Source organism: Ciconia boyciana, chromosome 8 (genome assembly GCF_034638445.1).
Source record: "Ciconia boyciana chromosome 8, ASM3463844v1, whole genome shotgun sequence".
NCBI lineage: Eukaryota > Metazoa > Chordata > Aves > Ciconiiformes > Ciconiidae > Ciconia > Ciconia boyciana.
In genome coordinates, this window is record NC_132941.1 from 25203638 (window position 1) to 25222888 (window position 19251).

The following is a 19251-nucleotide window of genomic DNA, read 5'->3' on the forward strand; positions in this document are numbered from 1 at the left end:
AATATCGAATATGTGGCTTGTGTAGCAGCTAAAAATTCTACTTCATCATTTCCGAGCTTTAATGTAACCAGGGGTTCAGCTGGGATTGACTCCCCTGGTCTCCTTCAGTCCTCTTCATTCACAGTAATAAAGTTTATTGCCTATAGCGAACGATCCAATTCTCTCATTTTGGGACATTCACTTTTCCAAATCACCCTCTCTTTACAGACAGCACACTGATCTTTTGCTGGCTGGCAAGTTCTAAACAAAGGTGCTGCTCCTTCTGGCGGTCCTCTTCTTCCCCCTCCCCCACCTATTCCTGCTTTCCCTCCTCCTCTTTTCCACATTTCAAAAACCTTTACCAATGCTACAGGGAGAGAAACATCGTCTTAAACTCTTATTCCTTCCCTGTTTTTTTCAAAATCAATAGCTTAGAATCTTGCAGGATAATGCCACACAGTTTTTGCCTCTCCGGATGATTTCTGAAATTAAAAAATAAATACCTCATAATGTATTTCATTCCATTTACCCTCCTGCCTAAAAAAACATTAATTGCAAGATGGTATTATACCTCAATGTACTATTCGCTGGCCATCTTGTGGATCCAACTTGAGGATGACATGGAAACTACCTGATCCCTATCCCTGAGTGAGCTGCGAGATATGCAAAAAGATTTCAGCCGTCGTCCAGGCGAGCATGTAGTCACCTGGCTGCTCCGATGCTGGGATAGTGGGGCCAGTAGCCTGGAATTAGAGGGTAAGGAAGCCAAACAGCTGGGATCCCTTTCTAGGGAAGGGGGCATTGACAAAGCGATTGGAAAAGGGGCACCAGCCCTCAGCCTCTGGAGACGACTCCTGTCAGCTATGAAGGAAGGATATCCTGTCAAGGAACCTGTTGTTCAAGGAACATCGCCCCGGGAAATGGACCACCTTGGAGAAAGATAACCAGTACCTGAGGGAATTAGCTGTGCTGGAGGTGATTTACCGTGACCTGGATGACGAGCGGTTACCCAAAGATCCAGATGAGGTCCAGTGCACACAACACATGTGGCAGAAGTTGGTATGGAACGCACCATTGTTGTGTGCCAACCCTTTGGCAATACTGAACTGGAAAGACGGAGAGGGTCCAACGGTGGATGAAGTGGCTAGTCAGCTCCGGGAATATGAGTAAAGTATCTCTTCCTCCCTTGTCTCGGCTGTGGAGAAACTGTCCCAGAAGGTCCAGCAACTCGAAGAAGATAGGTCCTACTTTCCACCTGTACGGACCAGTATCTCAGCTATTAGGAGTCAGAGTTCCTCTGCTCAAGAGAGAGGATATAGAGGGTACACACCACGGGGCACCCTATGGTTTTACCTGTATGACCACGGAGAGGACATGAGGAAGGGGGATGGAAAACCTACCTCCACCCTAGAGGCGCAGGTACGTGAGTTGCAAGGAAAAACAATCACCAAAGGGTGTTCTTCCAGGAAAATTGCTGCTCCAGTTTCCAGTGGACAGTTCCCCAGACAGAGTAAAAGGGCTGATCTTACTCCTGATTTTAATGAAGGGGTTCCTGACTCATATATACAAGAAATGGGTAATTAATATTATGACCAGGACTAGGGGGGCCCTGCCTCCAGCCAGGTGGAGGAAAGGGACAACCGGGTTTACTGGACTGTGTGGATTCGATGGCCTGGCACATCAGACCCGGTGCACAGTGTACCCTAATGCCATCAAGCTATATAGGGGCAGAACCCATCTGTATTTCTGGAGTGACAGGGGGATCCCATCAGATGGTATTGGAGGCCGAAGTGAGCCTAACTGGGAATGAATGGCAAAAGCCCCCCATTGTGACTGGCCCAGAGGCTCCATGCATCCTTGGCATAGACTACCTCAAGAGAGGGTATTTCAAGGACCCAAAGGGGTACCGGTGGGCTTTTGGTATAGCTGCCTTGGAGACAGAGGAAATTTAACAGCTGTCTACCTTGCCTGGTCTCTCAGAGGACCCTTCTGTTGTGGGGTTGCTGAGGGTTGAAGAACAACAGGAGCCAATTGCTACCACAACAGTGCACTGGAGGCAATATCGTACCAACCGAGACTCCCTGATTCCCATCCATAAACTGATCCATTGACTGGAGATCCAAGGGGTGATCAGTAAGACTCGTTCACCTTTTAACAGTCCCATATGGCCAATGCAAAAGTCTAATGGAGAGTGGAGACTAACAGTAGACTATCGTGGCCTGAATGAAGTCAGGCTGCCGCTGAGTGCTGCCGTGCCGGACATGCTGGAACTTCAATACGAACTGGAGTCAAAAGCAGCCAAATGGTATGCTACAAGTGATATCGCTAATGTGTTTTTCTCAATCCCTTTGGCAGCAGAGTGCAGGCCACAGTTTGCTTTCACTTGGAGGGGTGTTCAGTACACTTGGAATCGATTGCCCCGGGGTGGAAACACAGCCCTACCATTTGCCATGGAATGATCCAGACAGCACTGGAACAGGGTGAAGCTCCAGAACATCTGCAATACATTGATGACATTATCGTGTGGGGCAATACAGCAGAAGAAGTTTTTGAGAAAGGGAAGAAAATAGTCCAAATCCTCCTGAAAGCCAGTTTTGCCATAAAACAAAGTAAGGTCAAGGGACCTGCACAGGAGATCCAGTTTTTAGGACTAAAATGGCAAGATGGGCATTGTCAGATCCCAATGGATGTGATTAACAAAATAACAGCCATGTCTTCACCAACTAGCAAAAAGGAAGCACAAGCTTTCTTAGGTGTCGTGGGTTTTTGGAGAATGCATATTCCAAATTACAGTGTGATCATAAGCCCTCTCTATCAAGTGACCTGGAACAAGAACGATGTCAAATGGGGCCTCAAGCAATGGCAAGCCTTTGAACAAATTAAATGGGAGATAGTTCATGCAGTAGCCCTTGGGCCAGTCCAGGCAGGGCAAGATGTAAAAAAATGTGTTCTACACCGCAGCCGGGGAGAATGGCCCAACCTGGAGCCTCTGGCAGAAAGCACCAGGGGAGACTCGAGGTCGACCCCTAGGCTTTGGAGTTGGGGATACAGAGGATCCGATGCCTGCTATACTCCAAATGAAAAAGAGATATTGACAGCATATGAAGGGGTTCGAGCTGCTTCAGAAGTGGTTGGTACTGAAGCACAGCTCCTCCTGTGGCACCCTGGCTGCCGGTACTGGGCTGGATATTCAAAGGGAGGGTCCTCTCTGCACATCATGCAACTGATGCTACGTGGAGTAAGTGGGTTGCACGGATCACACAACAGGCTCGGATAGGAAACCCCAGTCGCCCAGGAATCTTGGAAGTAATTATGGACTGGCCAGAAGGCAAATATTTTAGAATATCACCAGAGGAGGCGGTAATGCATGCTGAGGCCCCACTGTACAATAAACTACCAGAAAATGAGAAGCAATATGCACTGTTCACTGATGGGTCCTGTTGTATTGTAGGAAAACATCGGAGATGGAAAGCTGCTGTATGGAGTCCTAGACGACAAGTTGTAGAAACTGCTGAAGGAGATGGTGAATCGAGCCAATTTGCAGAATTAAAGGCCATCCATCTGGCTTTAGACATTGCTGAACGAGAAAAGTGGCCAGTGCTCTATCTCTATACTGACTCATGGATGGTGGTAAATGCCCTGTGGGGGTGGTTACAGCAATGGAAGCAGAACAATTGGCAGCGCAGAGGCAAACCCACCTAGGCTGCAGTGCTGTGGCAAAATATTGCTGCCCGGGTAGAGAACCTGGTTGTAAAAGTATGTCACGTAGATGCTCACGTAATATATGGGATATGAGAAAGCTTTGTAATATATGGGAAATGAGAAAGCATTGGCTGTAATGGATGGCCTACGCTGTTGCCCAGACTTTCCCCTAAAATTCTACAAGAGCCCCACAAGAGAACATGGACGGGTTTTCTCTGAGAGAATTGTCTCCATTAGCTTTAGGTGGCAAAGTCACAGTGATCAGTGTGGGGTGTTGCGTGCCTCCAGCCTCTGCCCAGGCTTAGGAAAAGTTAGACATCAGGGCTGCAGAGGGCTTTGCCAGCAGGTAGCACTCTGTGCAGGCAGCGCAGGCAGGCACTCACAGACGTGTAATGGCATTTTATACTTCTGGATTTCATTGGGATCTGTTACAGAAATGAGTATTGCAGAATGCTCATACATTCGGCGTTATCCGTTTCAGCCCCTCGCTGATGGCCAGAGCTGGCAAAGGGAGGATGCGTGGGAACCTTTCGTCTTTTGCTACTCCCCACATTGGCACAGGGTAGCAGGGACACCTGATTTTTCTCCTTTGAGAAGCATGTCATGAGTAATGTGTGCCTGGAGACAGTGGTGTTAAAGAGCTTGCAACCTCAGCCTCTCTTTTCTGAGAGGCAGCAGGAATTTGCTGCTTTGTTCTGGAATGGATTTTTTACTGGAATTTAAAAATCTGATTGTGTGCTGTTGGAGCACAAGGCTGTGCCCTAGATGGTTTTCTAGGAGTCCTGGACATTTCATTTTCATGCTGTGGAGACTCCCACACAGGTAATAAGGGATAGAAGGTGAGTTCCAGTCTTTAAGTTTCCCAGCTGGGGTGAAGGTTCTGTACCTGTGACCTTCCCAGCACATCTCATCCTACCTGATAGCTGAAAGTCTGTGGCTTATGTCTACTCTGGGCCTGTCTGCCTGGGCAGGAGAGGGCACAAGAGTTTTGTGCCACATGCGACGGCTAGCACCTTGGGAGCTTGGGAAGTTCTCATTGTTGGTAGGGAAGGAGAGAGCTGAGGCCAGATTCATATCCTCAGTGATCTGAACACTTTCAAGAGAGTGGAAGTCAGGTTAGAGGGTCGTGGAAGACACATTATTGTCTCAGTTTAAGCCATATCTTGGACCGGAAGTCAATCATAACACCTAATGTATTAGAAACTTATATTCAGTTACATTGTTACAGGATCAGATCGACTCAACATATTTAAATGGACCTGCTTGTTTAGTTTCCTCTATAAAATAATCCTAACCGCTGTACCACCAATGCCAAGATCAGTAGTATGAGCTTACAAGGGATTTTTACGAACATCCCCAATGAAGTGGAGGCATTGACCAGACCAGCAATTGTAAAAATTGAAAATGTAAAGCCATGGACTATTTGGAAAAGGAAATATATGCCTTAGTGGCAAGGAAGCATATGTGGTCCCAATAGCTGCATGAAGGTCTATGGAATTTTCCTTTGAGATTGTGCTTAGGGAGAAGTTGGACCCTACTGTGTACCACTACCTCTGGTCCCAGAAACTACCCTAAAGCCTACCACTACTACTACCCAAAATCCCCATAGCACTAAACCCCCTCCATCACATGACTATCATGTACCTATACTCCTTGCAGCTGGGGACTGGCAGGACTATTTCAAAGAAACTTTATACAAGTGAAAAAAATGATTACTTAATTCATGGCCAAAAGGGCAAACATATACATTTATATCATAGGGAAAGAAAAATAACTTGGTCCAAAAATGGGAGTTTCTGGTCTCAGTGTTTCCAAGGTAACCTTCACTGTGCAGTAGGCATTAATAACACTTGGAAGCTATTGAAATTGGCTGAGGATTCACATACAGGGTGTGCAGCCATCGCTGTCCCAGGATGGTGTTACATCCCAGATGATATAACTGCGGGGCACTGAGAACAGTGGGATGTATACAATACAAATGGGACTTCCCACAGCTATTCATGGATAAGAAAGAATTTTTTATTTCGAAATGTTGGGATGATAAATCTCTCACAGGAGAACATCACACTTCAACATCAGTTGACTTGAGGTTACCAAATGTGACGCCCATCTACAAGAAGGGCCAGAAGGAGGATCTGGTGATCTACAGGCCTGTCAGTCTGACCTCGGTGCCAGGGAAGTTTATGGAGCAGATGATCATCTTGAGTGCTATCACTCTGCAAGTACAGGACAGCCAGGTGATTAGGCCTAGTCAGCATGGGTTTATGAAAGGCAGGTACTTCTTGACTTGACCTGATCTCCTTCTATGACAAGATCTCACTTAGGGATCCCACTTAGCAGATAAGGGAAAGGCTGAGGATGTTGTTTACCTGGACTTTAGTAAAGCCTCTGACACCATTTCCCTCCAACTTCTCTTGGAGAAACTGTCTGCTCATGGCTTGGACGGGTGTACTCTTCGCTGGGTAAAAAACTGCCTGGATGGCCGGGCCCAAAGAATGGTGGTGAATGGAGTTAAATCCAGTTGGCAGCTGGTCACAAGTGGTGTTCCCCAGGGCTCTGTGTTGGCACCAGTTCTGTTTAATACCTTTATCAATGATCTGGATGAGGGGATCAAGTGCACCCTCAGTAAGTTTGCAGATGACTCCAAGTTGGGCGGGAGTGTTGATCTGCTTGAGGGTAGGAAGGCTCTACAGGGGGACCTGGACAGGCTGGATCGATGGGCTGGGGCCAATTGAATGAGACTCAACAAGGCTAAGTGCTGGGTCCTGCACTTGAGTCACAACAACCCCATGAAATTCTACAGGCTTGGGGAAGAGTGGCTGGAAAGCTGCCAGGCAGAGAAGGACCTGTGGGTGTTGGTTGACAGCTGTCTGACTATGTGCCAGCAGTATGTCCAGGTGGCCAAGAAAGCCAATGGCATCCTGGCTTGTATCAGAAATAGTGTGACCAGCAGGACTAGGGAAGTGATCGTGCCCTTGTACTCGGCACTGGTGAGGCCGCACCTCGAATACTGTGTTCAGGTTTGGGCCCCTCACTACAAGAAAGACATTGAGTCGCTGGAGTGTGTCCAGAGAAGGGCAACGAAGCTGGTGAAGGGTTTACAGAACAAGTCTTATGAGGAGCAGCTGAAGGAACTGGGGTTGTATAGCCTGGAGAAAAGGAGGCGAGGGGAGATCTTATTGCTCTCTACAACTACCTGAAAGGAGGTTGTAGAGGGGTGGGAGTCAGTCTCTTCTCCCACGTAACTAGTGATAGGACAAGAGGAAGTGGCCTCAAGGTGCACCAGGGGACGATTAGATTGGATATCAGGAAAAATTTCTTCACCGAAAGTGTTGTCATGCATCGGAAAAGGCTGCCCAGGGAAGTGGTTGAGTCACCATCCCTGGAGGTATTTAAAAGACGTGTAGACATGGCGCTTAGGTACATGGTTTAGTGGTGGTCTTGGTAGTGTTAGGTTTACGGTTGGACTCGATGATCTTAAGGCTCTTTTCTAACCTAAATTATTCTATGATTCTGTGTTTCTAACCACAGATTTCCTTGGGGTGTTTAAAGAAGATTTTGTTAGTTTTTCAGCCTGACTCTTTGGGCTGTAGCTCTCTCCTGGGTCTCACTGGGATGAAGTTAATTTTCTTTGTAGCAGTCCTTAGGATGCTGTGCTTTGGATTTCTTAGTAAACCAGCACAGATAACACACCAGTGATTTGTCTATTTCTGAAGGTTATTGCACATCAGGAAGTCTTTCTCTTTTCCGTAGTCTGCCCCCACAGCAAGAAGGCTGGAGGTATGCAAGGAGTATGAAGGAGCACAGCTGGGGCAGCTATCGCAAATTGACCAAAGGGATATTCTATGCCATATTCCAGTGTACTCAGCAATAAAAACTCAAAGAAAGGAGGAAGAAGGGGGGTACGTGCATCGTCATGGCATTTGTCTTCCCAAATAACCAATATGTGTGATAAAGGCATGCTTTTCTGAGAATGCCTAAAAATGTGCCTACAAATGGGAAGTCGCAAATGATTTCTTCATTTTGTTTTGCTGGTACAAAATGCTTTTGCTTCAGATATTAAGCTGTGTTTAACTCGCCCCACAAGAATTCTTGCCTTTGCACTTCCGATTCGCTCTCGAACCACTGAGGGTCGAGATGCAGAGTGAACAAGCGACACTGTGGGTGTTTAGTTGCAGACCAGGGTCAAACCACAACTACATCCTACCACAATGTCATCTTTTCTGGCCTTTCGTTTGACCCACTCAAACAAGCTCCCATGTAAATTGTTCCCTATCCCACAGAGGAGCTCTGTATATGTCAGCTGCCCTGTCATCACACAGGCCATCCCACCTCCTCCTCATCTTCCCTGTGCATGTCTCCTAAATATGCTGTATCTCTATCGACCACAAAAGCTGTGGGACCTGTCCTTCCCCACCTCAGCTATCGTTCCACTGGTGTCACAGGTCTGTGATGGCACACGGGACTCACAATCCTCTTTTCTGTGACTGAAGCTGAGGGCTTTGCTGCACATTTGAGCTGCAGCACTTCCAGTGTGGCACAAGGGCCAAAGGCAGACTTATCCCATGGAAATGTGGTACCAAAAACCTTGAACCCATTATGTAGAAAGAATTTGAAGAGACATGCTGGAGTGGATAGAAGCTGGCAACATCATGATGATTGAGGTTCCCACAAAGAGAGCAAAATCTGCAGTCCCGAAGACCAGGGAAAAACAGGTCTGGGCTGTGCAGCCCTGGCAGGAGGGCAGTTTGCTGTCCCAGGTGACTCTGTAGCACTGTGGACCCTGTGACAGAGGTGAAGACGATCTCCAAGAAGGACAAGTTGCTACTGAGAATATCCGTTGGGGAGGATATCCTGTGTCCCAGCCACACTGTGGACATCATGCTGGGGGAGGACTGGCTAGATAGCAGCTCTGCAGAGAAAGACCTTGAGGTCCTGGAAAACAAAAACCTGTGCATGAGGATGCTATGCACCCTCCCGGCAAAGGTCAACAGCCTCCTGGGCTGCGTTAGGAAAAATATTGTCAGCAGATCAAGGGAGGTGATCTTTCCCTGCTACTCAAAACTGGTGGTTCCACATGTGGAGTGCTGTCTCCAGTGCTGGGCTCCCCAGTACAAGAAAGTTATTGACCTACTAAAGCACGTCTAGCAAAGGGGCGCAAAGATGGTTTAAGTGAATGCAGCATTTTTCATCAGAGGAAAAGATGAGAGATCTTGTTCTGTTTAGCCAAGAGAAGAAAAGTCTCAATGGCACCTGGTTAATGACTACAAATACGTGATGGCAAGGAATGATGAAAAGGGAGCCAAACTCTTGTCTAACATTCTTTCCAAGTCACAGGACAAGAAGTGATGGGCACAAATTAAAACAAATTAAATTCTTTCTGAACAGAAGAAAACAGTACAGAGCAGGTGGTCAAGCACTGGAACAGGTTTACAACAGAGGGTGTGGAGTCTCCATCCTTGGAGGTACTGAAAGGCTTCCTGGACATAGTCCTAGGCAACTGGCTATAGCTGACCTTTCTTGCACTGGCCTGTTGTATTAGATGATCTCCAGAGGTCCCTTCCAAGCTCAAAAATTCTCTGATTCTGTGAGTATAAAGGGGAAATGTGAGACCAAAGAAATGAAAAATATATAGCCTTCATCGCAAATACTTTGGGATCCTGTGGAGACGACCCACGCTGGAGCTGGGGAGAGTGAAAAGGAAGGAGTGGCAGAGATGTAATATACTGAATATAAACCGCCATTCCCCATCCCTCCTGCACCTGTAGGGGTTCAGGTGGTTAGAAGAATTCAGAATGAAGGAGTAATTTGAGCCTGGGGAAAAAAAGGGGGGGGAGGATACTCTTTAATATTTTTTTCATAGTTTCTCTGTATACAAAACTATTTTAATTGGCAATAAAAAAAAATTACCTTCTCTATGTCAAGTCTGGTTTGCCTATGATAGTAACTGGTAAATGATTTCTGTCTTTATCTTCTCCCATGAGCTTTTCCATATTTGTTTCTCCGCTGTCCTGTTGAGGAGCTGGATTAACTGAGCATTGCTGGCCAATGTAAACCCACTACAGGACACCATCACTGCTGCTGCATCCAGTATGGGAGGCCCAAGTACAAAAAAGACCCTAACAGACTGGAGCAAGTCCCGCAAAGCTCAGAACGATCTTTGGGTCCTGGAGCACATTATGTACAAGGAGTAGCTGAGAGAGACGGGTTTTTGATAAATCTCTCAGAGTGAAACACAGGAGCACAGACCCAGGCGAGTTGATGGGATCTTAGTCAATGAAGACTTTTCCAAATTTGTCTAGAGAAGGCTGTGAGTACCTGATCTAGCTGGAACTGTCTGAGAACAGGCTTGGCTGAGCAAGCAGCTCTAGCATGAGCTATGGGACTTGGTGTGTAATGAGTGTCAGTAGGAAAATGGTTTCCTTTTTATTAATAGTGCTGGAGCAGTTGGAAATCACTGAGCCTCAGAGGAGGATAGATGTGACCATGCAGCAGAGGTCATTCCTCATGGCTGGGGTGTATGGGCAGAGATAGAAATGGCCTGTGTGTGACTGATCTTGGAAAATTCCCCAGGGACATCTTCCTCAGGGTGTCCATGGAACATGGTATAGAACAGGCCCCTCTCTTCACCTTGGTGCCTTGATTCCTTTACCATGGATACTGTTCTGGGTGAACCCTGTTGTATGCCCCCCACTCTGCACACTCACACAGCTTAGCTGTACACCAGCATTTTCCTCTGCTGGATCTTTCCAGCCCACCCCCTCCCCAGCTCTCCCCACCTCCCCTGCCTTCTCCCCAGCCCAGCATAGCAGCCCAGTATGGGTTGGCCCCATGACAGTGCCCACTTCACAGTTCTGCAGAAGTCCAGACATTCACACCAGAGGCCCAGCACCTCTGAAGTGTAGAGCAGCTCCTGGAGGAAAGAGAGGAGGGTCAGCTTCAGCAGCAGTCCCGGGGCTGCAGCTGGCCCCATAGGCACGAGGAATCAGAAGATGGTCACTCTCTGCCTCTCTTGTGATCATCTGTAGATGATCCTCAACCTTGACTTCATTTGCCCCCTTTTCTGCACCCACCAGCCACTCTCCCAAAGACAGCAAGAGAGTCCGGGCTGTGTGGCTCCTCAGCCAGCTCCTGCATCTTTCCAGTCTCTTTTCCATGTGTCTTTCCTGGCATCACAGACTCCTTGTTTCCCTGTGAAACCCGGACTTAATGCTTTACCTCAGGATGAGTCCACCTTGGGTGACCTCTCACGCTGTGCGTCTCCTGTCACTGCCCACCCCAGGCACACACAGTCCATGGAGATCCTCTGGGCTCTCCAGGAAGCTCCAGATTTCTCTCCAGGAGGACATGACCTGCCTTGTCATGCTGTCCTGTTTTCGGCTGGGATGACAGAGTTAATGTTCTTCCTAGTAGCTGGTATAGTGCACTGCCTTGCATTTAGGATAACTGTGTGATAACACACTTTTATTTTAGTTGTTGCTAAGTAGTTTTTATACTAAGTCAAGGACTTTTCACCTTCCCATGCTCTGCCAGGTGCACAAGAAGATGAGAGGGGATACAGCCAGGATAGTTGATCCAAACTGGCCAGAGGGCTATTGCATACCATATGACGTCATGCTCAGTATAGATACTGGGAGGATTTGGCTGGGTGCAGTGATCGCTCCTCAGAGACTTGCTGGTATTGGTCGCTGGCTGTTGAGCAATTGCATGGTACATCACTTGCTTTGTATATTCTATTATTATTAATTTTATTTCAATTCTTAAAGTATTCTTATATCAACCCACAAGTTATGTCACTTTTACTCTTCGAATTCTCTCCCCATCCAACCCTGGGGTGTGAGTGAGCGAAAAGCTGTGTGTTATTTCATCTCTGGCTATGGTTAAACCATGATACATGTGTGGGACAGTCCTGTGTATGTACCTCTGTGAATATTCACCATCACTACTGTCACCACAAACCAACAGGTGAGTCCAAAATCCGACCCTTGATCTCTAACAGGTCATACTATGACAATGAGCTGTTTGCTCCTGAACTCATGAAGCACCAGGTCATTTTTCAATGCTGTTGCTCATGCCTGTTCTTGGCACCAGCCTTGGAAGACAAGTTGAGTCTCCAGGTACTGTGCTTGGGAGATCCCTTTCTATTACAGAGGTGCTAGGAGGCAGTCAGCTCTGACCCAGCATTAGACACTCTTTTACGTAGGTTTCAGCAGGTTCATTCCTCAAAAGAAGTGAGATGTATCTAAACATTTATGTAGAAACTTAATAACCAAAGATTACCACTAAAAGAATTATAGCAATAATGACAATAAATACAATGATTATGATGATTATAATAAGCATAGCTGAAAAACCTCAAAGTACAGGCATGCAAAGCGATAGTCTGGGAGTCATTTTTAGAGAGTGATGGGAAATTTATCACTATTGAGAAGCAATCATGATATCATTTTCCTAATGGCATCCTTGAGCTCATTATTCCTCATGCTGTAGATGAGGGGGTTCACTGCTAGAGGTACCTCCAAGTACAGAACTGCCAGCACCAGATCCAAGGATGGGGAGGAGATGGAAAGGGGCTTCAGGTAATTGAACATGGCAGTGCTGATAAACAGGGAGATGACGGCCAGGTGAGGGAGGCTTGTGGAAAAGGCTTTGTGATGTTCCTGCTCAGAGGCGATCCTAAGCAGAGCCCTGAAGATCTGCAAGTAAGACCGCACAATGAAAACAAAAAACCCCTGAAGCTACAGAAAGACTAACCACAAGAAGTCAAACTGCCCTGAGGTAGGAGTCTGAGCAGGAGAGCTTGAGAAGATGATTGACTTCACAGAAGATCTGGTCCACAGCATTGCCTTGGCCGAGAGGTAGAAAAAAATGTATTGGCAGTGTGAAGCACAGCATTGAGAAAAACACTGCCCCTGGCAGCTGCTGCCTTTTTTGCAAAAGTTCTGCTGCCCAGGAGGGTCCCATAGTGCAGGTATTTGCAGATGGCAGCACAGCGGTCGTAGGCCATGACAGTCAGAAGACAATACTCTGCTAATATAAAAAAGAGAAAGCAAAATACCTGGGCAGGTCATCCTGACTGGGAAATGGTCTTTATTTCCCAGAGGGAATTGACCATGGAGGGACAATGGTGGAGATGGAGCCGAGGTCCAGGAGCAGCTGAGTATGAAGCAGTACATGGGTGTATGGAGGAGGTTGTCGTAGGCTACGGCTGTGATGATGAGGCTCTTGCCCAGGAAGGCAGCCAGGTAGATAACCAGGAAAAGCCAGAAGTGCAACAGCTGCATCTCCTGCATGCCTTCGAATGGCAGGATATGAAATTTGCTGATGGAGCTGCCATTGGTCATTTGCTACCTCTTAGCACAAATGCCTGTTAATGGAGAGAAAAGCATCCATAACTTAGGACAGACTTCTTTGAGCAAAACCTACTCCTTTACTCATAGAAAGACCCAAACTGTCTCTGCCCTTTAAGGAAGACATTTGGCAGGTCCCTTTTATGAGCTTTCATGACCCATGGTGCTGGTTGAGGCTGGCAATGGGAGCAGGGGCCTCTGCTTTTGGCTGTGGAGAACCTAGTCCTGCCCTATAGCAATGGGTGAAAAGGCAGATAGGCTGGTCTCAGATTAAATCTGCTGGTAATATTAAAGAGTTTTTCAGCATTTTTATTCCCAATTTGCCTAACTTCAGAGCAGAGCTGTGGGGATTTTTTATTGGTTAATTTTGTTGTCGTTGCCTCACCACACCTGAGGAGTGACTTAAAGCATAAATCCTTGGCATTTCTACTGCATTAGAGGGAAAAGGACTGTCCTTTTGTGCAGAGTGAGGAGAGCCAGTCTGTCCATCAGTCCTTGTCTCAGCTGCCCTGTTCTGGCACCTCTTTGAGCTGGAAGATGATTGCAATAAGATATTCCCCTGATAAGAAACTAGACACTGCTGAGAGCAAAGGAATCCAGTTTCAAAGTTCATACCTCCAAACTCTTCTCACTATCTCTGTACCCATTTTCCAACCAAGGACACCAAAGGCCCATTCCAGTTTCCCACAAGCAGATGCTCAGCAGGATTTCCATGGCTTTTACAAACTTCATGGCTTGTCTGCTGGACTCCCAGATATTCCAATGGAGAGCTATGTTCTTTTGGATGTCCTGAAGATCGGGTGCCCTAGAAGGAGAGTCAATTTTGTCCCCACCCATGGACTGAATTGCCCAGAGCCCCAAAGCTTAGAAGGGGGCTTGGGCACCTTCCTCCAATGGACAGCTCTCCATAGCAGAACCCACAGGGTGAGTGCCTGTTCTGCAACTGAAACTCCATACTCAGAGATCCTCTAAGCAAGAACAGCAGCAGCACAGACAGGTGGAGAAACAAGAAGAAATACAGCAAAGCTGCTGCCAGTGTAGGCAAGGTGGGAGAAAGAAACAATTTTTTTCTGTATTCTTCTATTTTTTGCTCCATGAGGAGTTCCCTGTTCACCTGTGCTGCCTAGCACAACTCTTCCTCGACTTTCTGCCCATTGCAATGGCTCGCTCTTCTGTTTTGAAGGGTTTGTCCTTTATGATTGTGCAGCTTCTTGGGGCATTTTTTTCCCTGCAGAAGAGTCTGCAAGGACAGTGTGGAAAGAAGATCTCCAGGCAAGCCTAAATTCCTAAGTTCTTAGGAATTCCTTAACTTCTTAAATGTAGGGTGGACTGCTAAATTTCTTTTTTCTCAATTCTGTCTGATTGTTCAAGTCCATCACTCACACTGTAGTCAAACCTACCATCCACTTTCACTTCTTCACTCAGTCCTGTCTTGTCTTTTTGTTGAAAATCAATCCAGCAGAGCATCTCCCCTAGATATGCCAGGGATTACCTTCCTCCTTCCCCTCAGCTCTACCCTTCTAGCACAGGTCGCCCATGGGAACCAGGGCCTTAAGTTTTGTAAATTCCACTTGCTGTCTAAAGATTACATCCTCTTTCTAACCTTCATCAGGTGGTCTACAAAAGATGTCCTCCGTCACGTCACCCACATGGGTCTGAACTCTGATCCTTACCTCTTGAGTCAATCACCAACTGCTCCAGGGCAAAGTGCTGTGCATTTGAGCCACTTCTTTGCACAAAGCACATCTCCAACTCCTCCCTTTCCCTGCGTCTTTTTCCTGAAGACCCAGCCATTTCAGAGCTGTGATCTTGACTGAGGATGAGTCACGTGATGAAAGGAAAAGGTGGTGGAGTGGAAGACGAGAGAGATCTGGGAAGGGAAGTCTGTTTGTTGATGTCAAGGCTGTGTCCCCACTGCAGACCACTGACCCCAGCTGAGGCGGGGATACTGAAACTTTGCCTTGTGGTTGCCTCTGGGCTACAGTGGTGCCTATGGTTTTGGCTGTAGGAACACTACAGCCACTCAGGAGCCTTGTGCTCACTCAGGAGGATTGTGGGATAGACACCTTGGTTCCCAGAGAAGGGGACCTAAACTGTCCTGATGCTTTGAGAGGAGAGAGGGGGACTGGACTCCTATCTTCTGAAGCTTTTTAGAAATAGTTCTGTTCTCCCAAAGGCATCACAGACATACTGGGTAACTCATTCAAATGAGGCCATTCATGTTGTCGCTCCTGGTACTTCAGGAAGAAATCCCTCATTCAAGAGGCAAGCTCATATCTCACCTGAACTGCTCTGCCCTTCCTAATGGTCAGTAAATTTCACTGCCATTCCACTGCAGCCTGCATCACCCTGGACTTCGATGAGTACCATGGACTGGCTGAACACGATTGACAACCTCCAAGGCAGGCCAGGGTAGTGTTTTCCTGAGCACCCCCCAAAATCACTACAATCAACATGGCCCCAGTCATGGCCACCAGGCAGGCCATCCAACACAGCAGGGACTCGAGATCAAAGGACTTTCTTTCAGTACTTGGGCACTCCAGTAATGTTGGAAATCTATAAGGGGATGTCTTGTCTAGAATGGTGGGAAGGGATTCCCCTGTTATAGGGAGTTTTTGACCAGATGATCTCCAGCACCTCCTGTCTCTCTTCTTGGAAGCTGAGCTTGAAATTTGTCTCTTGAACTCTTATCTTTTTGAATTTTACCTGGAAAGGATATCAGTACTGCTGAAGCCTCCACAGACATCCCTTCTTGCTCAGTGAACAGATAAGGCTGAGCTTTTGATCCTCTTAATCTCTACTGACAGCCTGGAAAAAAGCAGTTAATATCTGAGAGGAACAGGCCTGGACATCACCTAAGCCTTTGGCTCTGGAGAACAGCTGGGTAGAGGCTTCACAGCAAGGAAGGAGCGGTGAGGAGGGAAGCTGTCTCAGCCAAGGGCTGAAGGCAGTGTGGGACATGGAGTTGCCTCACTCTTTCCACACCAAGGAGAAGGTACAGCAGCACAACTGGAGCTGTAGCCAGAGCACCACAGATGGAATGTGGGATGGGGAGCGAAGGGCATGAGTGAGGGAGAGCCATGATTTTGTTTTCAATGCTGACCTAGGAGCCTTCTTTACCTGATATTTATTCCACAGGTTCCCTGGTCACATCAGGGTGCTGTGGAGTTACTCAACATCTGGCTTGTGTTATTATGAGCCTTGGTCTGGGCTGCATAACTGACAGGCTGGCTGTGGAGTCTGTGTCAGTAGGCGTGAGTACCGTAGGTCACACTTTCCGATGCCCTCCTCATGTCTCCTTCCTCCCTCCATTTTCACCTACTGCTGTTAAACCCCAGCAGATCCCTTCCTATGTCCCTTGCTCTATATGCCAGCCACACACCCAGTTCTGGAAGACCTGAGAGCATCTCAGATCATGAGAACTAACTGCATAGGGGTGGGCAGCTGTGCTGAAATGAGCCTCTCCACTGAACACAGCAGTGACCAGGATCACTGGCTGGCATGCAGATTTCTACAATGCATGAAGATCACATTTCATCAGCAATTCCTTTATTCCATTCACAGAAAGAAAATTGAGAACATTTCCACTGCACATAAAGAAGGAATCACCAATTGGCTTTAAATAAAGAAGCAAATTATTAACTTTAAAGAAAAAAAGCATAGTTTACCCAATTATCTCTTAGACCTTTCTCAAAGGAAATCTCTTATCCCTGGCCCTTCTTATCCCACAAACATGCTCAAAATCTCGTGGTCCTAAAGCAATGTCTGGGGCATTGGCCACCACATGCATGTCAAAGTACTACCTACTTACACAAACCAAAAGAAAAAATGATGCATGCCTGCAGATGACACATTACTATGCACTCTAGGTGCTGGCCATGGCTTTCCTGACCACTTTCCTCATGGCCTCCTTGACCTACCTGTTTCCCTGGCTATAAATGACCAGGGGTGTCAGGATGGTGTAGAAAAAGAACATTTTGTTGACCTGCTTGAGCAGAGCTGTTTTAGGCATCAGGTAGAAAAAGAGGAGAGTGATGTAGAAAACAGTGACAAAAATGAGGTGACAGGAGGAGGTGCAGAAGGCCTTCTGCCGGCCCACACTAGACGGGATGCTCAGGATTGCACCTACGATGCACACATAGGAGACCAGCGTGAACAAGAAGGGGAAGAGAATGCTCAGGAAAAACATGAAAGATACCAGTGTGACCACACTGGTGTGACTGCAGAAAAGCTCCAGCAGAGGGGTAAAGTCACAAAAGAAGCAGTCAATTTTCTTAGGGCCACAAAAAGTCATATGGGACGAAAGAGTTGTGAGTGTTGCAGACACCAGCATACCCAATAGCCAAGATGCGGCCACCAGCTGCAGACAGACCTTCCAGACCATGAGACTTGCATAGGGCAGGGTCTGGCATATAGCCAAGTTCCAGTCACCGGACATGGCTCCCAGCAGGTAACACTCAGTGGCTACAAAAGAGCTGAAGAAGTAGAACTGAGCCATACAGCCATGAGCAGAGATGGTCCTGTCCCCAGTTAGGAAGCTAGCCAGGAGCCAGGGCAGGATGGTGGAGCTGTACCAGGGCTCCAAGGAGGACAGAGTGCCCAAGAAAGTGTAGATGGCGCTGTGCAGATGCTGCTCTGACACCACCACAACTATGAGGATATTCCCAATCACAGTCACCAAATAAATGGTAACTGATAGGACAAAGAGAGGAATCAGGAGTGTGGGCATATTGCTCATTCCCAGCAGCAAGAAATCCATGGGTGATATCTGATTGTCCTCTTTGTATTTTTCCATAAATCTTTGTTTATCTTTCTTTTCCCTCTTGCCAGGAAGGAGGCCTGTGAGAAAAAAATCATGTATTTCTGCATTAAGTTGAAGAAAAGCAATGAGGGACATTGCTGCTAAAAAAAACAAAAATGTAATAAACTTTGCTTTAGTTCATAGTTCATTTTTGCCTCCCTCCACTTCAAAAGGAGAGTACCAGGACAAGAGGGCAAACCTGCTTGTCCCAAGAGCACGCTCTGTGATCACAGCAGTGACTTGCCTCAGGGAGCTACCACTTCCTCGCACTGGAATAAAAACATCATATGTATTTGCTCACATTTTGACCTGCATTCCTCTGCTCAGTAGTTTCCCCAACATAATTAGAATAAGGTGCTGAAAAACGGAGATTCTTTGCTCTGTGGCAAGGAAAGAGTTTCTCAAGGAAAAGCAGTACCATGATTTCAAACAGATTGTTTCTGTAAAAATAGCAAGGTAGATAAGCTTTCTAGGAGAAAGCTGAGCACACCACTGTGTGAGCGGTCTCAGCTGTCTGAAACACTGCCCTTCAGATATTACTGCTGCTCTGAGCAGGCCAATTTCTTGCATTGATATAGAGCAGGTTAAGAGGTTCCAGTTCAGATAAAGAAAGGGCTTTTCAATGAGATCATGACAGAGGACACTTGAACCCACATTCTGTGTGAAACAGTAGAGAAGAAGGGGAGTAAGAAGGAAAAAGTAAATTAAAGAAAAAGTGTAAGTGTGCATCAATCAGGCAGCATTCAAGAGACATTGTGGAGGGAAGAAAGGAAAAATATAGCCTTTTACCATTAACTTCCAATCCTCCTCTCTTCAGTGGTGGTTCCTGAGAGCTTTGGGGCTGCCCTCCTGCCCATCCAGCTGAGCAGCAAGACCTCAGCATGGCCAGCTCTACTCACGGGGCTCCGTGCTCAGCATTGAAAGGCACTGACAGGGTTGTCCCTGGGGTGGCTGAGGGTGGGGTCAGGGTCATATGCAATGCCCAGGACATGCGTGAGTTAACAGCTGGGGAACATCCATGTGTGAGAAATACCTGAGCGGTGTTCCTTGGAATACTTTTTACTTTAAACATTTTCTAACCCACCTGCCGAGCTGCGATGGTTTGCTTCTGGAAGTGATGAAGACAACCAGATTTAGCAGAGCTGACTAGGATAAGTGAAGTCCTCTGCACTGGATGGCCTGAGCGAAAATAAGGGAGAGAGACAAAAAAGAGATGAGTGAGAAAGGATAGAACCCCGCAGGAGAAGAAGAGAAGGGCTCAGGAAATCTGGTCCACAGCACCCTGCCCAGACTCTTCCCTCGTCCCATCCAAGGTGGGTGAGTGTCCCCGGCTGGCTCCAACGCACTCCAGCCCAGCTGCGACTCAGCACTAGCAGCCGCTGTCCAGCAGTGCAGGGGCTCGGGGTGTCTGGGGAAAGA

The 19251-nt window shown here is 47.2% G+C and overlaps 1 protein-coding gene across 1 annotated transcript; it reads right to left on the bottom strand.

Annotated features, from left to right (window-relative positions):
• Nucleotides 1-16947: 16947 nt before the first annotated feature.
• LOC140655741 (olfactory receptor 11L1-like) lies at nucleotides 16948-17769 on the bottom strand. Its single transcript, XM_072870578.1, has one exon. The coding sequence runs from the start codon at nucleotides 17767-17769 to the stop codon at nucleotides 16948-16950; it is 822 nt and encodes a 273-aa protein (XP_072726679.1).
• Between the last annotated feature and the right edge of the window lie 1482 nt (nucleotides 17770-19251).

Excerpts from the sequence above, each read along its gene's own strand:
- LOC140655741 (XM_072870578.1), bottom strand. The coding sequence starts at position 17,769 with ATGAGCAATATGCCCACACTCCTGATTCCTCTCTTTGTCCTATCAGTT.